This window comes from Drosophila busckii, chromosome 2L (genome assembly GCF_011750605.1).
Source record: "Drosophila busckii strain San Diego stock center, stock number 13000-0081.31 chromosome 2L, ASM1175060v1, whole genome shotgun sequence".
NCBI classification, from domain to species: Eukaryota; Metazoa; Arthropoda; class Insecta; order Diptera; family Drosophilidae; genus Drosophila; species Drosophila busckii.
The window spans coordinates 16,683,893-16,698,899 of NC_046604.1; the positions used below are offsets into that span (position 1 = coordinate 16,683,893).

Consider the following 15,007-nt stretch of genomic DNA (forward strand, 5'->3'; position numbering starts at 1 on the left):
GCTCTAATCAGTTGTGTTGTTGCGCGTTTGTTGTTTAAAAGTGTCTTTGCATTAGTGTTTATCGCTGTTTTTACTGGCTGCGCGCTAAACGCAGACAAGCGATGACTAACAAACGCAGCTGCGTCTAAATTAGTGAAATACCCAAAAAAACGCAGTTGCCTTGAAGCACTTAAGTCAATTACCATGGGAAATATTGATTGGAATCTTGCCTGGAACTGGACCGATTTGTGTCCCACAGGACTTGAGCCATTTGCCAATTCAACAAATGATCTGTTGCCTTGTTTTCAAAAGATTGTGCTGCAATTTCCCGTTTACTGCATATACGCTGCGTTATCCGCCTACCAATTTGGCAATCGCACGCAGCACATTTTGCGCAATGCCACGCAAAAGCGTCTGCTGGCGTTACGCGCCACCTGCAGCTTTGTGCTTGCCATGCTACCCCTATGCAAAACATTCGTCTTCCATAGCGCGGGGATTACACTCTACGAGGTCGATGTGCTGGTCGCTTGCTCCGAGTGCATCATGTGGATAGTGCACTGTGGTAAGCAGAAATGCATTTTGCGTAGTTCCCCCCCAGCTATGATTCATCAATGTTTGTTTTTATAGCTTACCTACTGACGGCGCGCCAATATGGCAGTCTAAGTCATCGCGGCACATTGTTGTTGAATGTGTTTTGGCTGCTGATTGTTGTGCTGGACGCAGTGTGGTTACGCACCAGCCGTCACTTTAACTGGTGGCCTTGGAGTTTGGCTACTTTCATTGTTGATCTTTTGTATGCAGTCACGCTGCTGCCCAAAGGCAGTGCCAGTTTGCCCAATCTGCCTACAAACAACAGAGATCGTGAGCAGGAGGCGCTGTTATCACCAAGGTATACTTACTTTCAGTTTGATCTCAACGAATCGCATTTGGGACATGCACAGGATGAGGCCAACTGGGCTTCACGCTTCACCTTTCACTGGGTGCAGCTGCTTATTAACAAAGGCGTGGCCGGCAAGCTTAAGCGCATTGAGGATCTATTCGATTTGCCGGATGCTTTGAATGTAACCATATTAACGGAGCAGCTGCATTTGGCACTGGGACGCACACAAACCTTGCTGCGTGCGCTGCATAAATGTTTTGGCTGGGAGTTTTATCTGATTGGCTTGCTGCGTTTGGTGGCGGACTTGAGCAGCTTTGCGGGGCCGATGCTGCTGGGCGGTTTGCTGCGCCAGGATGAGACGCAGGCGGATGACAAACGCGCCTATTACTATGCGCTGGGTTTGTTTGGCAGCACGCTGCTTTCGGCTATATGCAGTTGTCACTTTGACTGGCGCATGTCCATGGTGAGCATGAAAATGCGCGTGGGCGTGGTCAACAGCATTTATCGCAAAGCGTTGGAGGCACGTGGCGTGCGTGAAGCGCGTCCGGATATGTTAAATTTGATGTCCACTGATGCGGATCGCATTGTCAACTCGTGCATAAGTTTTCACTTCTTCTGGAGCATTCCCTTCAAGCTGTTTACAACGCTCTATCTGCTTTATCTGCAGCTGGGCGCTGCTTTCTTGGCGGGCGTTGTCTTTGCCACGCTGTTGATACCAATCAATCGTTGGCTGGCCAAGCGTATTGGCATTTACTCCAGTGGTCTGATGAGTGCTAAGGATGCGCGTTTGTCAGCTACAACAGAAATAATGCAGGGCGCTAAGCAAATCAAAACCAATGCTTGGGAGCCGATATTCATTACCAAAATTCGTGGCTTGCGTCAGCAGGAGCTGCAGTTTCTATCCAAGCGCAAGTACTTGGATGCCATGTGCGTTTACTTCTGGGCCACAACGCCTGTACTGATGTGCCTGCTTACATTTGGTGTATCTGTGCTGCTGGGCAATCCTTTGATAGCTTCCACCACTTATACAAGTGTAGCGCTGCTTTATATGCTCATAGGACCATTGAATGCTTTTCCTTGGGTGCTCAATGGACTTATTGAAGCTTGGGTTTCTTTGAATCGCGTGCAGCAGCTGCTGGATGTGCCCAATCTGGACTATGCTAGCTACTATAATCCTATAATGCGCAGCAGTGCAGCAAGCTCCACGGATACGCCCAGCGTGCTGCAGCTGAAGTGCGCACATTTCAAACACGACAGCGTTGCAGACAGCAGCGTGGCGCAGTTTCAGCTGCAGGACATTAATCTGGACATAAAGGCAGGTCAGCTGGTTTGCATTGAGGGCGCTGTGGGCGCTGGCAAGAGCAGTTTGCTGTCCGCAATGGTAGCTGGCCTGCAGTGTTTGCAGGGCGAGGTGTGCATACAAGAGCTGAATAGTGGCTTTGGCTATGTGCCACAGTCGCCTTGGCTGCAACGCGCCAGCATACGCGACAACATTACCTGGGGCAGCCCATACGATGAGACTTGGTATCGTCGCGTGCTGTACGCATGTGCGCTGGAGGAGGATATACGCGCCTTGGGTGGCGATCAGCTGGGCGTGGGTGAAAATGGGCGCACGTTATCAGGCGGACAGCGCGCACGTGTAGCGCTAGCACGCGCTGTGTATCAGGATAAGAATGGTGAGCTGCATTTTCATTTGTTGCATTTATTATAATTTGGTATTTGCAGTTTATTTGCTGGACGATGTGCTGTCTGCGCTGGATGCGCATGTGTCCAAGCATATAATACGCCATTGCTTGCTGGGCTTGCTTAAGGAGAAGACACGCATTGTGGTAACGCGCAGTCATCAGCTTTACTTTCATGCCAATCAAATACTGCAAGTACAGGATGGACGCCTACAGCGCAGCGGCTATATGAACGACAGCATGGAGTTGAGTCTGCAAGAAGAAGAGGAGGATGAGCATGAGCAGCATGTAATGAGCAACCTACCATTGCTTACAGCGGATGATAAGCAAAGCGTAGACAGTTTGCTGCTGGAGGAGTCACGTGAATTTGGCCATTTAGCTGGCAGCGTTATAAGCTGCTATTGGCGCGCCATAACGACGCCACTGGCGCTGGCTGTGCTGCTCAGCGTGCTGCTAATGCAACTGACACGCAATCTAAGCGATGCTTGGCTAGCACATTGGGTAACCGAAACAACGCTGGATGCGCATACCAATGATACGACGCTGTCGCATCAGCTGCAGCGCGACAACAGCACAACTGGGCACACCACTGGCTACTACTTGAGCATCTTTGCAGGCATAGCGCTAAGCAATTCGTTGGTGACGCTTACACGCGCTTTTCTTTTCGCCTTTGCGGGCATTAAGGCGGCCATATTTATGCATGAGCAGCTGCTGCAGCGTGTGATGTTTGTAAGCTTAACTCAAGTCTTTTATTTATTTTGATAATGAGATTTTCCATTTGCTTGCAGGCCAAGTTTAGTTTCTTTGACATTACCTCTGTGGGACGCATACTCAATCGCTTCAGCTCGGACACCAATACAGTGGATGATTCGCTGCCTTTTATACTCAACATACTGCTGGCGCAGCTTGTTGGCTTGCTGGGCGCTCTATGCGTTAGTTTGTATGCCATGCCTTGGCTGGCTTTAGTAATAGTGCCCATGGTGCCCATATACTTGCAACTGCAGCAGCGTTATCGTCATGCCTCGCGTGATATTAAGCGTCTGTCCAGCAATGCCATGTCGCCTTTGTATACGCACTTTACGGAAACGCTGCAGGGTTTGGACACCATACGCAGCATGCGTGCTAGCGCGCGTTTTCAGCGTGACTTCCAAGCCAAGCTGGAGGACAGCACCAAGGCGCAGTTGACTGCGTCGGCAGCGCAGCAGTGGCTTGCGCTGCGTTTGCAGCTGCTGGGCGCGCTGCTTGTGGGCGGCGCTGGCTTGTTGGCTGCTATTACAGCCTCACATGCCACCAATCCTGGACTTGTGGGTCTTTGCATATCCTATGCTTTGTCTATAACAGCGCAGCTGGGCGATTTGCTGCACGCTGTAGCCGAAACGGAGCAGGAGCTTATTGCTGTGGAGCGCATTGATCAATATTTGCAGCTGGAGGGCGAGCAGCAGGCAGCGGGCAGCATGGATCCGCCCTTTGGCTGGCCCACGCAGGGCGTGCTTAGCTTTAAGCAAGTGCAGCTGAGCTATCGTGAGCATTTGTCGCCTGCGCTGCGTGGCATTAGCTTCGATACGGAAGCGTTCGAGCGCATTGGCATTGTGGGACGCACAGGCGCAGGCAAGAGCTCAGTGCTGGCTGCGCTGCTGCGCATAGCGCCGCTGCGTCAAGGCGAAATCTACTTGGATCAAATGAATCTAAAGTCGCTGGCGTTGAGCGTGCTGCGTGAACGCATTGGGGTTATAACCCAAGAGCCTTTTCTATTCGAAGGTAAGCTGCAGTTCTATGCATAAGCAGCTGTTAAACTCTTTGTATTGCAGGCACTGTGCGTGAGAATTTGGATCCTGCGCATGTCTTCCATGACTCGGAGATTTGGCATGCGATTAAGAACTCTGCCGCTGCTACGCTGCTGGTGCAGCAGCTGGGCGGCTTGCAGGGCCGTGTCGAGCGTGCTGGCAACAATTTGTCAGCGGGCCAGCGGCAGTTGCTTTGCTTGGCGCGTGCGCTGCTCAAGAATGCCAAAGTCGTTTGCATAGACGAAGGCACTTCCTCGCTGGACGACGAGTCGGACTTGTGCATGCAGCAGGCGCTGCGCAATGCGTTCAAAAGCTGCACGCTTATCTTTATAGCGCATCGCTTGCGTGGACTGCAGGCTATGGATCGCATACTCGTGCTGGACGATGGACGCATTTGTGAGCAGGGCAAGCCGCAGGCATTGGCGGCGGACAGCAATTCCTTATTCCATGGCATGCTGCAAGCTCAGCACATAAGTTTGCAGGAATTTGCGCAAGTGGATTAAGGTCCTGAAATGTAATTTAATTTATATGCCGTTTGTAATTATTGAACAACATTTAATTGTTAGTTAGCTGTTAGTTTTTATTAGTAAAATAATTTGACACTTGACAAAATGAATTGTATGTATGTATGTGTGTGTGTATGACAATATTTTGAAAAACTAGCATTCTTTAACTTTGTGTATGCAGTTTGTGTTTTAAACTTGGCAACTTTGAGCTTGGTAAAAAAAAATATAAAATTTTTTTTATAACTTAGTTTGCTTGATTCGATTGATTGAGACTTCTTCAAGCAACAAAGTTAAAGAGCTGCTCGCCGGGACGTCCAGTTATGTGCTCAAAATGCTGCAGCATATAAGGGGGCGTGGTCAGCATGCTATTCACAGCGCGCTCGTAAAGCGCCGTATAAAGACGCAAGTCCATATTGGTATGTTCCTGTATAGTTAGTAAAATGTTAGAGCATTAATGGGTTGGGTTATTATAATGTATGTAGTTATGTTATAAATGAGCTGATGAGTGTATGCCGCACATACTGATACCTTAACAAAATCGTATCCATAAATCGCTTTGGCTAAAAACGCAGCAAGTAGTAAATTGTAAGTGTTGTGTCATATATATGCAACAATTTATATATATATATAGTAAGCCATACCTTTAGATCATTGCGCACCAAATAGATAATGCGTCGCAGATCGTGTATCGGCTGATATATATGCTGATAGGCGGCGCTCTCGCACTTCAGCACAATGGCGCGCACATCAATAAACTGTAGATGACAGCGCTCAAAGAAATACGGATACTGCAATAAAGATTATTAACAATTGCATAACTTAACTTAGTTTATAGCTTACATAGTTGCGTGTAAACTGCTTCTGAAAGAAGCGATCAATGCTCTCCAGCTTGAGTATGCGATTACTCAAATCGTATAGCATGCGTGCCATTTCCTGTGCCAGCAGATTGGCCTGATCCTCAGCTAGCTTGCTGCGTTTAGCCAACTTGGGCTGGCAGTCCGCCGGCTGCTTCTGCTGCTTGAACTTCCACTGTGCAGCTGCTGGCAGCTGTGCGGCAGCATATTGCTCCAAAGGATTGCCATCCTTACGCAATGGTGTATACGTGCCCGTTTTGAGATAAGTGCCATTGGCATTAACACAACGCTGCGCCTCCTCCGAGTCTTGTATCATTGTATACAAATAGTTCAAGTCCAAATTATACTTGGGCTTATTTTCTGTGCTTGGACTAGTGCGCGGCTCCGCTGGCTTTGCTTGTGGCGTGCTATGTGCGCTTGGACTGGCATCAACTATGTTGTCTGGCGCTGCTGGCTCAGCATAGCCTATAGTCTTATTGCTTGAATTGGAGTCGCTGCTGTTGTCATTGCTGCTCCAGTTGTTGTTGCTGTCAGTTTTGCTGAAGCTGTTCTTTTGCTTCTGCAGCATGCTGTCCAGATTGACAAAGGACTTTATAATCAGCTCGACTAAAGCCAGCGAAGTCACTTGCCAGCAATCAAATGCAGCCATAAAGCCCATGGGCAGCTCGTCTTTGATTTTGTTTAAACCCTCTGGCGTATTGTACACATAGCCTTTGAGTATAACCCAAGAGTTAACAATGCGCGTAAATACAAATATGAAATCCTTAACTGCCCAAGCAATGCCCTGCGAGTTTATATTGGGCAGCACGCCATCCGGACGCAGCAGATCCTGCTTTAAGCGTGCGCATAGCGTATCCATTTTCTTGAAACACGGACGCTGGCGATGCGCATTGGCCAAACGCTCGGCAATGTCACTGCCCTGCAGCGAAATGCGTGTTAGATCATGTAGACGCTGCATGGGCAGCACCACTTCCGAATTACGGCGTCCAGCCTGCGGCACGCCCTGACTCCAAAAGCTTTCCAAAGAGGATGCACGCCTGCTTACCGAAAACACATTAAGCTTTATCATTAACATATATTGGCACTTACTTGTGCTCGCCCTGCTGCCTAAGTTTGGCCATTGGCGGTGCATCGCCTATCAAATCGGTTTGGGTGGCTGCATCACAGCAGCGCTTTACATTGACTGCAGTCTGGCTGGCTGCTTCCTTGCACTGTGGCTGCTGTGCGCGCATCTGCGCATGTGTACACGGCGGCACAAACAAGCCGCTCATATTTGCTGAAGTTGCCGAGTGCTGCACATAGGTGTGCCCATAGGAGCTCATAGAAGCTGCTAAAGTTTAACAATGCTTAACCAACTATTACATTTTGTTGCACAACTTACATGAGCTGGATGCATAGTACTGCATACCCGGCATGGACATATAATTGAAGCGACGCTGCTGTTGTTGCTGTTGCGGCGCTTGCGCTAAAGGTGGCGTCTGCGCCTGCGCTGTAGTTGGATGATGATGATGTTGTTGATGATGATGGTGATGTGCAGGAGCAGACGCTGCTGCTGCTGCAGCTGATCCACCCATATAGGCACACGTGCCAGCGGCAGCACGAGCCGTCTGTACAAACACTGGAGCGGCACGCATTTGCACCGTCGGCGTGCTCATTGACCAGGAGCGTTGCTCACGTACAAAAACATCTGTTACAGCAATGCGTGTGCGATCCACATAGGTGCGCTGCTGGTATGTGGATTGCTGGCACATGGACTCTACGGCCACAGTGGACAGATGAAAATTGGGAGCATTATAAGCACCGTTATTCATGTCTACTGTTTGCTTAACTCAACAACAATCCAACTGAAAGGCCTGCAGCACTATTTGCAAAGCAAGTTGAAAAAAATTAAAATCAATTAAAAAACACGAAAAAATTTTTAAGGTTAGCTGCTGTCAGATGTTTTTATGCTGTGTGTACTGTGTTGCTCGCTTTCTATTTACAACAGTTGCAATTCATTTACGCTAAGGCATACGTTTGTAAATGCTTAAAATATAATTTAACTGTATGCTGGAAAAATTTTATACGAATTTTGACGTCTTACCTGAGCCTGCAAGTCATCCAACTTTTTTCGCAACGGACAACAACACTTCAAAACCGATAGTCAGCAAATTTATCGACATGTTGATTTTAGACTTGTCGACCAACAGCAGTGCTGCCACTTTAGCTATTTTCTAGCTTTTATTATTAGCACATCACAGCTGTTGCAAGTTTCTAGTAAAACAACCCTAAAAACTAAAAGAAGTAAATACAAAAACTAAACAAGATGACAGAGGTAGCCAATATTGAGCAGCAAATTGTAAACAATAAAAATAAAACAAATGTGCGCTGTCAGTTCTGCAATAGCTTAATGCTTAAAGCACAAGAGGGCAGCTATTGCCAGCAGGAAGTAAGTACCGGCAGCCTGCATGGCCCGAATTTTGTATGTGCTAAATATTACTAACGCCCAATTTTGCCAGATAGATGTACCACTAATGATGCAAAAGCAGGATAGAGGCGCTGATGCCTTGAACACAGAGACTCTGAGTCACTTCTGGATGATTGCAGATATGATGACATTCGAAAATATTGGCTTTTCACACACCGTCGATGGACGCAAGTTTCTGGTCTGCGCGGATTGTGAGCGTGGTCCAGTGGGTTATCATGAGATATCCAGCAAACGATGCTACCTGGCGCTGGAACGTGTGGTGCATAAAGACGACTAGATTTAAATTCAATTCCCTTTCTTAATAAGCGTAACTGTGTGTGTTAGCTGTGCGGTATTAATATTATTGCCGCCACTGTAAACTGAAAACATGTCCATGCTTTCAAATGATTTAAAAATTAGTTAATGCATAACGAAATTTTGATTTAAATATTTTATTGTTTTCACTTTAAACATTTTACAATTGTATTGCATTTAAGAAGGAGATGCTTAACTAAAAAAGTTGTCTATAAATTTCTTGAGCTAAATGTGTGTTTTTTGTTTTTAATTTGCTGGTACTACATTCAATTGGACACAAGCAAGTAATTTTCTAAATGGTTGTCAGTGTTGGTTTTAACTTTTTGGCAGTTTCGAGTGCGTTGTATGGGGGCGTGGTTACCACTTGGCCATTGAAAGCGTTTGCTCGTTAGTAGATATTGTTGGTTTAGCTAGTTGTTATACATAAATTTTTATGTTTTTTTTTATTAATTAGACTAACAATGTTTAGCACTTGCTTAAATTTAAATACTGTCTTGACATTAGTTAGAAAATGTTCTTATGAAAATAAAAAAAGAAAAACTCGGACAAAAGTATGTCAACATTTATTAATATAATATGTACTACTAAAATTTCGTTTCTTGTATAGCCTTAGTTACAACATTTTATGGGGGAGTTTTGAATACTTTTTAATTGCGGTAGGTTTAAGTTCGTTTATTATATTTGCTTACTTGACATTCGAAAATGTATTATTATTATGTTTGTTTAATTATTTATTAATTTTTATTATATACAAACAAAGTACCAGTACAAGTATATTTGTTGTGTTTATATAAAGCTTTTGCCATTTGACATTTCGACGATGTGAAAACAATACGCTGAGCTGTTGAGAGAGAACGAGAACAACTTGTTAGTTAACTGTAAATTGCAAGTACAGTTCTCTCTGCCTTACCAAATGTTGCTACCGATTGAGCGTGTAGAGAGAGAAAGAGTGAGGAGAGAGCATTTAACTGATAGCAACGGAATATCGACAAACAAGAGCAAACACAAAAAACAGTGGGACTGATTGTAAAAAAAAAACTTGAATAATTTGTAAATGAAAATTATAACAAATAGCGATACTGTCGCCTTAACGCTGCAGCCACTGGCAGGCAGCCAGAATAAGCGCAGCAGCGCCCACCAAGCCCAATGTGGAGACGCCGCTCAGCGCTGTGGCGCCGTTGCATTGATCCGTATCACAGGAGCAGACCACCTGACGTCCACCGAATCCAGCGCGCTGATAGCAATAGTTGATCTTTGTTTGATTCTGAAAGCCGCAGGTGCGTATGACGCGGCTATCTGGTGGCACTGTTAAGTGTACAAATAAAAAGTTAAATTTTTTTCATGCAGTTTGTGCCACTGTGCTGAACTTTACTTACGGCTATTCACAGAGAACTCAATAATTTGCGTAATCTTGCGACAATAGGTGGATATGCCTCTGCCGCGTGTGGAGTAATCCTCCTGGCAGTCCTTGAGCAAATTTTCGGGCGGTATATCCAATGCACAGTTGGCGTCCTTGTGGCTGTTGCACACAAAGCATTTGATGGCAAGTCCTAGGCAAAAGCAAAGCGCGCAAACATTAGAAAAATTTCCACTTTAACTTAACCTTAATTGTTTAACAAAACAACATAAATAAATGGAATAATGTAAATACAAAGCGCAAAGAAAGGTAAACAATAATAATAATATGACAAACGTTGACTTAGTAGCTAAATTGAATTTAAGGTCGGCTGCCCACACGAGATTCGCATTATTTAATTTTTTATTCTACTTATTGTTGTTGTTATATACGCATGACAAACCACCCCCCAGACACCCTGTCAGCCCACACATTTATTATTATGCAATTGACAAAATGCGCTTTGGCATCATGCTGTGCCAAAAATGACACATTACAGCAGCTGGAGAACTTCTGAATGCCTTTCGCTCTCCATTAGTGTATGCACGTTAAGCTCCAGCGAGCCGTTTGCTAATTAGAGCCAATCTCTGCAAGTTTTTGGCTTGTTAATGGACTTCAATAACTTATCACACCCATGCACAACAGTCTGCGCCCCCCACCAGTGTCTCTTACATAAGCCAGACAAAAGAGCATCGCAAGTAAAGTAGTGCAGCCCAATACAATGCATCGCATCTAAGACAACGAACTTTGAGAGCCTTTTAAGAGCTATACAAAGTAGTGTTGTTGTATATATTGCACATAAACTGTTATAAGCTAACAGATTTGATTAAAAAATCAGCAATATATGACTACAAATGCTTTTATATTTTCTAAATTTAGCTATGCCCGCCCTTCTTATCTCTTCTAAATATTATTTGTTTGAAAATCGTGTATTTATTTAATTATTTTTAAGCAGCTTTATGTAAAATTTAAATATAATTTTGTTTATTTGACTTTTATTAGAATATTATTAATAAACGCAAGCTAATCTCTAATAAATATTCAAATTTCTGTTAAAGTAAATTTAAGTTATTGCGAAAAAAATATATTTTCGTATACTTAATATTTTTAGCAGAGAAAAAGGACGCAGCATATAAGTATGCTACAAATACGCTCATGCAGACAAAAGTATCTAATAACACTTTTTATCGAATTTAAGTTTTTAACGCAGAGCTGTGCTAAAATCAAGCACTTATCAACTGTTGAAATTTTATGAACATATTCTATATGGTTATAAAACGATTTAGAAATAAATTAGATACATTTGTTATTTTTGTTTAAATGCTTTTGCGGAAATGCGACGAAATAACTTTGCTAAAATAATTTTCTAAATTAATAATTTAGGCATATAAAATGCTAGCTAAATTAACTGCTGCTATACGGTATATAAATTTATAAGTTAGACATATAAATTGCTCAAGCGCTTAAGTTTGTAGTTTTCCAAGTGCGTTGACTTGGCGTCTTGAAGTCGTTGCGTTGTCCTTTGGCAAATTGGGGTGAGAATTAGTTGCAATTGCTATGCAAAGGCGGCCTAACCAAGCGACAAACTGGGCAGATATAGTATTAAAGCAGAGAGTGCGCATGTCCTACATTTTCCATGCACACACACACACATGAAGAATTCACCCAGTTAACGCCAGGAAGGAAATGCGAACAATAATGCGCTTAGTGTGCGTATTTCCCTTTTGATAAGCTTGACAAGTTGTTTATGACATAAATGCCGATAAGCAGAACAGTTTGCAACAATGCGCGGCGCAACTAAATTAAAATTAGATTTAAATCACGTAGCAAATCTCTTGAGGCAGGCGCCACTGTGGTCGGCGTCAGTGTGTCGTGTAGCCGAAAAAGAAAAGAAATTTGTGCACCACCCAATTTTTGAAACCGCTGTGACTTCCACGCTCCTTTCCATGCCTGCTGCGCGTTATGTAATCGCAGCGAAAGTTTTGCAGTTTTTACGCTTATTTTATATGCTTGAAATTTTATAATACAATTTTTTTTGTGGGGGCTTGAACTTTACCTTGCTGCACAGCAATTGCCAAAATTAGCGCGCTAATCATATAAATGTACTGCATTTTAGTTTAAATTGTATTCAATTCACAAATTCAACGAACAGCAAGCAGTTGGCGTTAATAGTTTATAATATTTTGTTATTGTTGTATTTTGCTTGAAAAACACACTTTGCTGCTTGCAAAAATTTCGGCATACAATGCGCACAGACGATTACAACCCAACGATAGACAACAAGCGACTGGAACTGAAACTGAAACTCAAAACCAAACGCAGCTCGAGCACGAGAATTGTGTCACGAATGAGCGGAGCGGATGAGCAAAAAACGGTCACAGGGCAGAGCTCGTTAGAAGCTGAGACTGAGACTGAAACTGGGAGCAGCAGCAGCAGCAGCAGAGCAGTGAGCGAAGCTTTAACGCTTTTGATGCAAAGCATTAAAGTTGGCAAACATGTTGAATCCTGCACAGGAAGCTACACTGGCTAACAAAAGTGCAGCAAACAAACAACAAAGCTGCAGCAATAGAAATCGAAAGAAGAATTTGTTTAATATTTTAATTGACTATATTTACTTTATTTTAATAGAATTACTTAAATAGAATTGTTGTTGCTGCGAGAGCGTAAAATTTATTATCAGCATTTAAATCTTTTTGTTTAATGGCTATTTAAAAGACCTTTACTGCTTTGCTGCATTAAAAGTTATGCACACATTCTTTAAAAATAAGCAAATTTATGCTTGCTGGCAATTGAAATTTTTGTAATTAAGTCTAGCACACAGTTTTACAGTTATACACTTGTGGCTATTCTTAACCCTGAGCGCCACTAAAACGAGTTGAGTTCGAGCATTTTAATAACGACGCACCGCACGTGAATTACAGTCTGGCATATTCGTATACGTACACTATGGTGTTGGCATCAATGCGCGCAGCTGATTAATTAAGCTTAATCGCGAGTTTCCTTTGTTGCTTATCATCATCATCAACTCGCTCAAGTCGCGCTCTGTTCAATTGAGTTAAGTTTCGTGCATTTCTTTGAAATTTTTGCGATTGTTGTGAGTTTTGCTTTTGTGCCTCAATCAGCAAAATGAAATTGAAGCCCTGCCCCGAAAAATAAACAACACAAATTCAATCAAAGCAGGGAACACAGTGCTTTGCCCTTTTTGCCTCTCAGCTTGAGACAATTGATGTCATTACCACTTTCATTTATGCTCAATTATGTATTTTATAAATAGCTACACTAACTCTAGGGTTAAAGTACTGCTAATCAGAGTGCTGTTACAAACAAATTGTTTCAATTTGAGCGCATTAAGCATACGCCGCATTGACCGGCATAAAAGCTGCCACAAGCTTTCAGCGCAGCTTTATTTAATTGTTGTGTTCTAAGCTTAGCTAAGAGCTTTGTAGGGTTTTTGTCTTATTTTAAGCTTTCAGGCAGCTCAATGAACTTGTGTTGTTGTTTGGCCCATTAAATTTGTTTGTGGCTTATTAATTCAAAGTAATGTCGCGGCGCCGACTTAGTTATTGCAATTAATCTTCAAAGCGTTGCGTCATGGGCAGCGCAGAGGGGATGAAAGCTAAGCTAAGCTGACTATGCGACTAAATCAAATCAAAGCAAACCGGTTTCAACAAACTTTAATTTGTTTGCACTACATTAAGCTAACACGCAACTGATCACACATTCATATTCATAATATAGTCAGCGATATACCATATATGTCTGGCAAATCTGAAAGATCAGCCGCACCGCCAACAACTGCTGACAATGCCATAAATTTATTTATTTCAAATTTATTTCATTAAACCAATAGACTGGCACAACAGCGTTTCGCAGCAAAAGCAAATTTAATATAAACAATTAGTACATGTTATTCAATTACAAAGGTAAAGAAATACTCGTTTAGAAGTAACAATTAATGGCAAGGTAGTTATGTAAAAGAAGTACATTTAATTATTATTTTATTATTTATGTCACGTCAGTTTGAAGTTTATTTATCGAACCGCTTTAAACTAGTTTCAATTGGCAACTGTTTTTAACATTTGCATTTTTAAACGTACCAAATTCAATTTTTGTAAATGCAGCGTTAAAATTACAATTTGAGCTGCAGAAATTCTTATACAATAAACAGACATTTTATTTTTAAAGGGCGCAGTTGCAATACACTCTAAAATTAAAAAAATAAAATAAAAATAGTGTGCTTACTCTTTATTAAAATATTTAAAAATATTTATAAAGCTTTAAAATTAAATTGAACTATTTAAAAATATTTGTAAGGCTAATATTTGTTAAACTATTTAAAAATATTTATAAAGCTTTAAGATAATGTTGAACTAATATTTGTTGAACTATTTAAGAATATTTATAAATCTTTAAGATAATATTGAACTAATATTCCTTTCAATAATATTGTTGGATATTGTACATTAATAATAATTACCAGCTTATGATCAGATGCAACATAATATTTTTAATAAAAAAATCAAACACAGCTCACAAAGCGCTGATTAGTTGAAATATTTTGTCAAAAACTAAATGTGAATTGCTTTGATAAGCTGATAAGCGCATAGATTTCATCAGCTAGAGCTGCATGGAAGAGCTGTAACTGTAAATGTAACTGTGCTTTGGCTTAAGCTTTGCGTGTAGAGCTGCCTGAAACCAAAAATAACTCAGTTTTGGTAGCCGTATACCAGTTTCAACCAAATGCGTGCACTACTGATAAGGCAGCATTACCGGAACCCAAATCGTTTACAAATTACACACACAGCGACAATTGACAGCTGACCGCAGCAGCAGCAGCAGTAATAAAGAAGCAGAGCAGCAGCAGCAGCGCCCAGACAATAAAAACATCATAAAAATTTGTGTAAACACAAAAGAAAAAAACAAAACTCCACTCCACGCTTCATTCGCTCTTTACCCAAAGCAAACGTACAATTCTTCATTCTCTCTTCCTGCACCTAAAGCTAACGGACAATTCTTCATTCTCTTTTCACCTAAAGCAAACATTTGGCAAATATTTTATGCTTATCAATGCAGTTTCATGTAGTTTGTTATCCGCTCTTTCTCTTTCACACACACACACGCGCTCAAAAGTACGACCCTGTTGTGTTGATCAAGTAACGGAAGTT

The 15,007-nt window shown here is 42.4% G+C and overlaps 4 protein-coding genes across 6 annotated transcripts; 2 read left to right on the top strand and 2 right to left on the bottom strand.

Moving 5' to 3' along the window:
* Positions 1–52: 52 nt before the first annotated feature.
* Positions 53–4,898, top strand: LOC108607887 (multidrug resistance-associated protein 7). Its single transcript, XM_017998991.1, has 5 exons — positions 53–541; positions 607–2,535; positions 2,585–3,270; positions 3,330–4,299; positions 4,350–4,898. Exons 1-5 carry the CDS (start codon positions 184–186, stop codon positions 4,826–4,828), a joined length of 4,422 nt encoding a protein of 1,473 aa, XP_017854480.1. The 5' UTR covers positions 53–183; the 3' UTR covers positions 4,829–4,898.
* An 11-nt stretch (positions 4,899–4,909) lies between these two features.
* Positions 4,910–7,799, bottom strand: LOC108607888 (protein mitoshell). Of its 3 annotated transcripts, XM_017998993.1 has the most exons (6): positions 7,769–7,799; positions 7,067–7,546; positions 6,775–7,015; positions 5,672–6,722; positions 5,473–5,619; positions 4,910–5,255 (listed from the first exon to the last, which is right to left on the bottom strand). In XM_017998993.1, the coding sequence occupies exons 2-6, from the start codon at positions 7,494–7,496 to the stop codon at positions 5,109–5,111; spliced, it is 2,016 nt and encodes a 671-aa protein (XP_017854482.1). In that variant the 5' UTR covers positions 7,497–7,546; positions 7,769–7,799; the 3' UTR covers positions 4,910–5,108. The 3 variants fall into 3 exon arrangements, with proteins under 3 accessions (XP_017854482.1, XP_017854483.1, XP_017854481.1); XM_017998994.1 differs by lacking the exon at positions 7,769–7,799 and having other exon boundaries at positions 6,775–7,012; positions 7,067–7,627; XM_017998992.1 differs by lacking the exon at positions 7,769–7,799 and having other exon boundaries at positions 7,067–7,626.
* Positions 7,800–7,929: 130 nt separating this feature from the next.
* Positions 7,930–8,732, top strand: LOC108607891 (guanine nucleotide exchange factor MSS4 homolog). Its single transcript, XM_017998996.1, has 2 exons — positions 7,930–8,113; positions 8,184–8,732. The coding sequence occupies exons 1-2, from the start codon at positions 7,991–7,993 to the stop codon at positions 8,427–8,429; spliced, it is 369 nt and encodes a 122-aa protein (XP_017854485.1). The 5' UTR covers positions 7,930–7,990; the 3' UTR covers positions 8,430–8,732.
* A 516-nt stretch (positions 8,733–9,248) lies between these two features.
* On the bottom strand, positions 9,249–12,172 carry LOC108607890. Its single transcript, XM_017998995.2, has 4 exons — positions 11,899–12,172; positions 9,823–9,996; positions 9,357–9,751; positions 9,249–9,287 (listed from the first exon to the last, which is right to left on the bottom strand). The coding sequence occupies exons 1-3, from the start codon at positions 11,951–11,953 to the stop codon at positions 9,534–9,536; spliced, it is 447 nt and encodes a 148-aa protein (XP_017854484.1). The 5' UTR covers positions 11,954–12,172; the 3' UTR covers positions 9,249–9,287; positions 9,357–9,533.
* Between the last annotated feature and the right edge of the window lie 2,835 nt (positions 12,173–15,007).

Excerpts from the sequence above, each read along its gene's own strand:
- LOC108607890 (XM_017998995.2), bottom strand. The coding sequence starts at position 11,953 with ATGCAGTACATTTATATGATTAGCGCGCTAATTTTGGCAATTGCTGTG. Across the intron at positions 9,997-11,898 it reads GGCAATTGCTGTGCAGCAAG|GACTTGCCATCAAATGCTTT; the intron begins GTAAAGTTCAAG and ends GCTTTTGCCTAG. Across the intron at positions 9,752-9,822 it reads TGAGTTCTCTGTGAATAGCC|TGCCACCAGATAGCCGCGTC; the intron begins GTAAGTAAAGTT and ends TACACTTAACAG.
- LOC108607891 (XM_017998996.1), top strand. The coding sequence starts at position 7,991 with ATGACAGAGGTAGCCAATATTGAGCAGCAAATTGTAAACAATAAAAAT. Across the intron at positions 8,114-8,183 it reads GCAGCTATTGCCAGCAGGAA|ATAGATGTACCACTAATGAT; the intron begins GTAAGTACCGGC and ends CAATTTTGCCAG.
- LOC108607887 (XM_017998991.1), top strand. The coding sequence starts at position 184 with ATGGGAAATATTGATTGGAATCTTGCCTGGAACTGGACCGATTTGTGT. Across the intron at positions 2,536-2,584 it reads TGTGTATCAGGATAAGAATG|TTTATTTGCTGGACGATGTG; the intron begins GTGAGCTGCATT and ends TGGTATTTGCAG. Across the intron at positions 3,271-3,329 it reads TGCTGCAGCGTGTGATGTTT|GCCAAGTTTAGTTTCTTTGA; the intron begins GTAAGCTTAACT and ends ATTTGCTTGCAG.
- LOC108607888 (XM_017998993.1), bottom strand. The coding sequence starts at position 7,496 with ATGAATAACGGTGCTTATAATGCTCCCAATTTTCATCTGTCCACTGTG. Across the intron at positions 5,620-5,671 it reads AGCAGTTTACACGCAACTAT|TATCCGTATTTCTTTGAGCG; the intron begins GTAAGCTATAAA and ends TCTTTATTGCAG. Across the intron at positions 5,256-5,472 it reads TGGTGCGCAATGATCTAAAG|GAACATACCAATATGGACTT; the intron begins GTATGGCTTACT and ends CTAACTATACAG.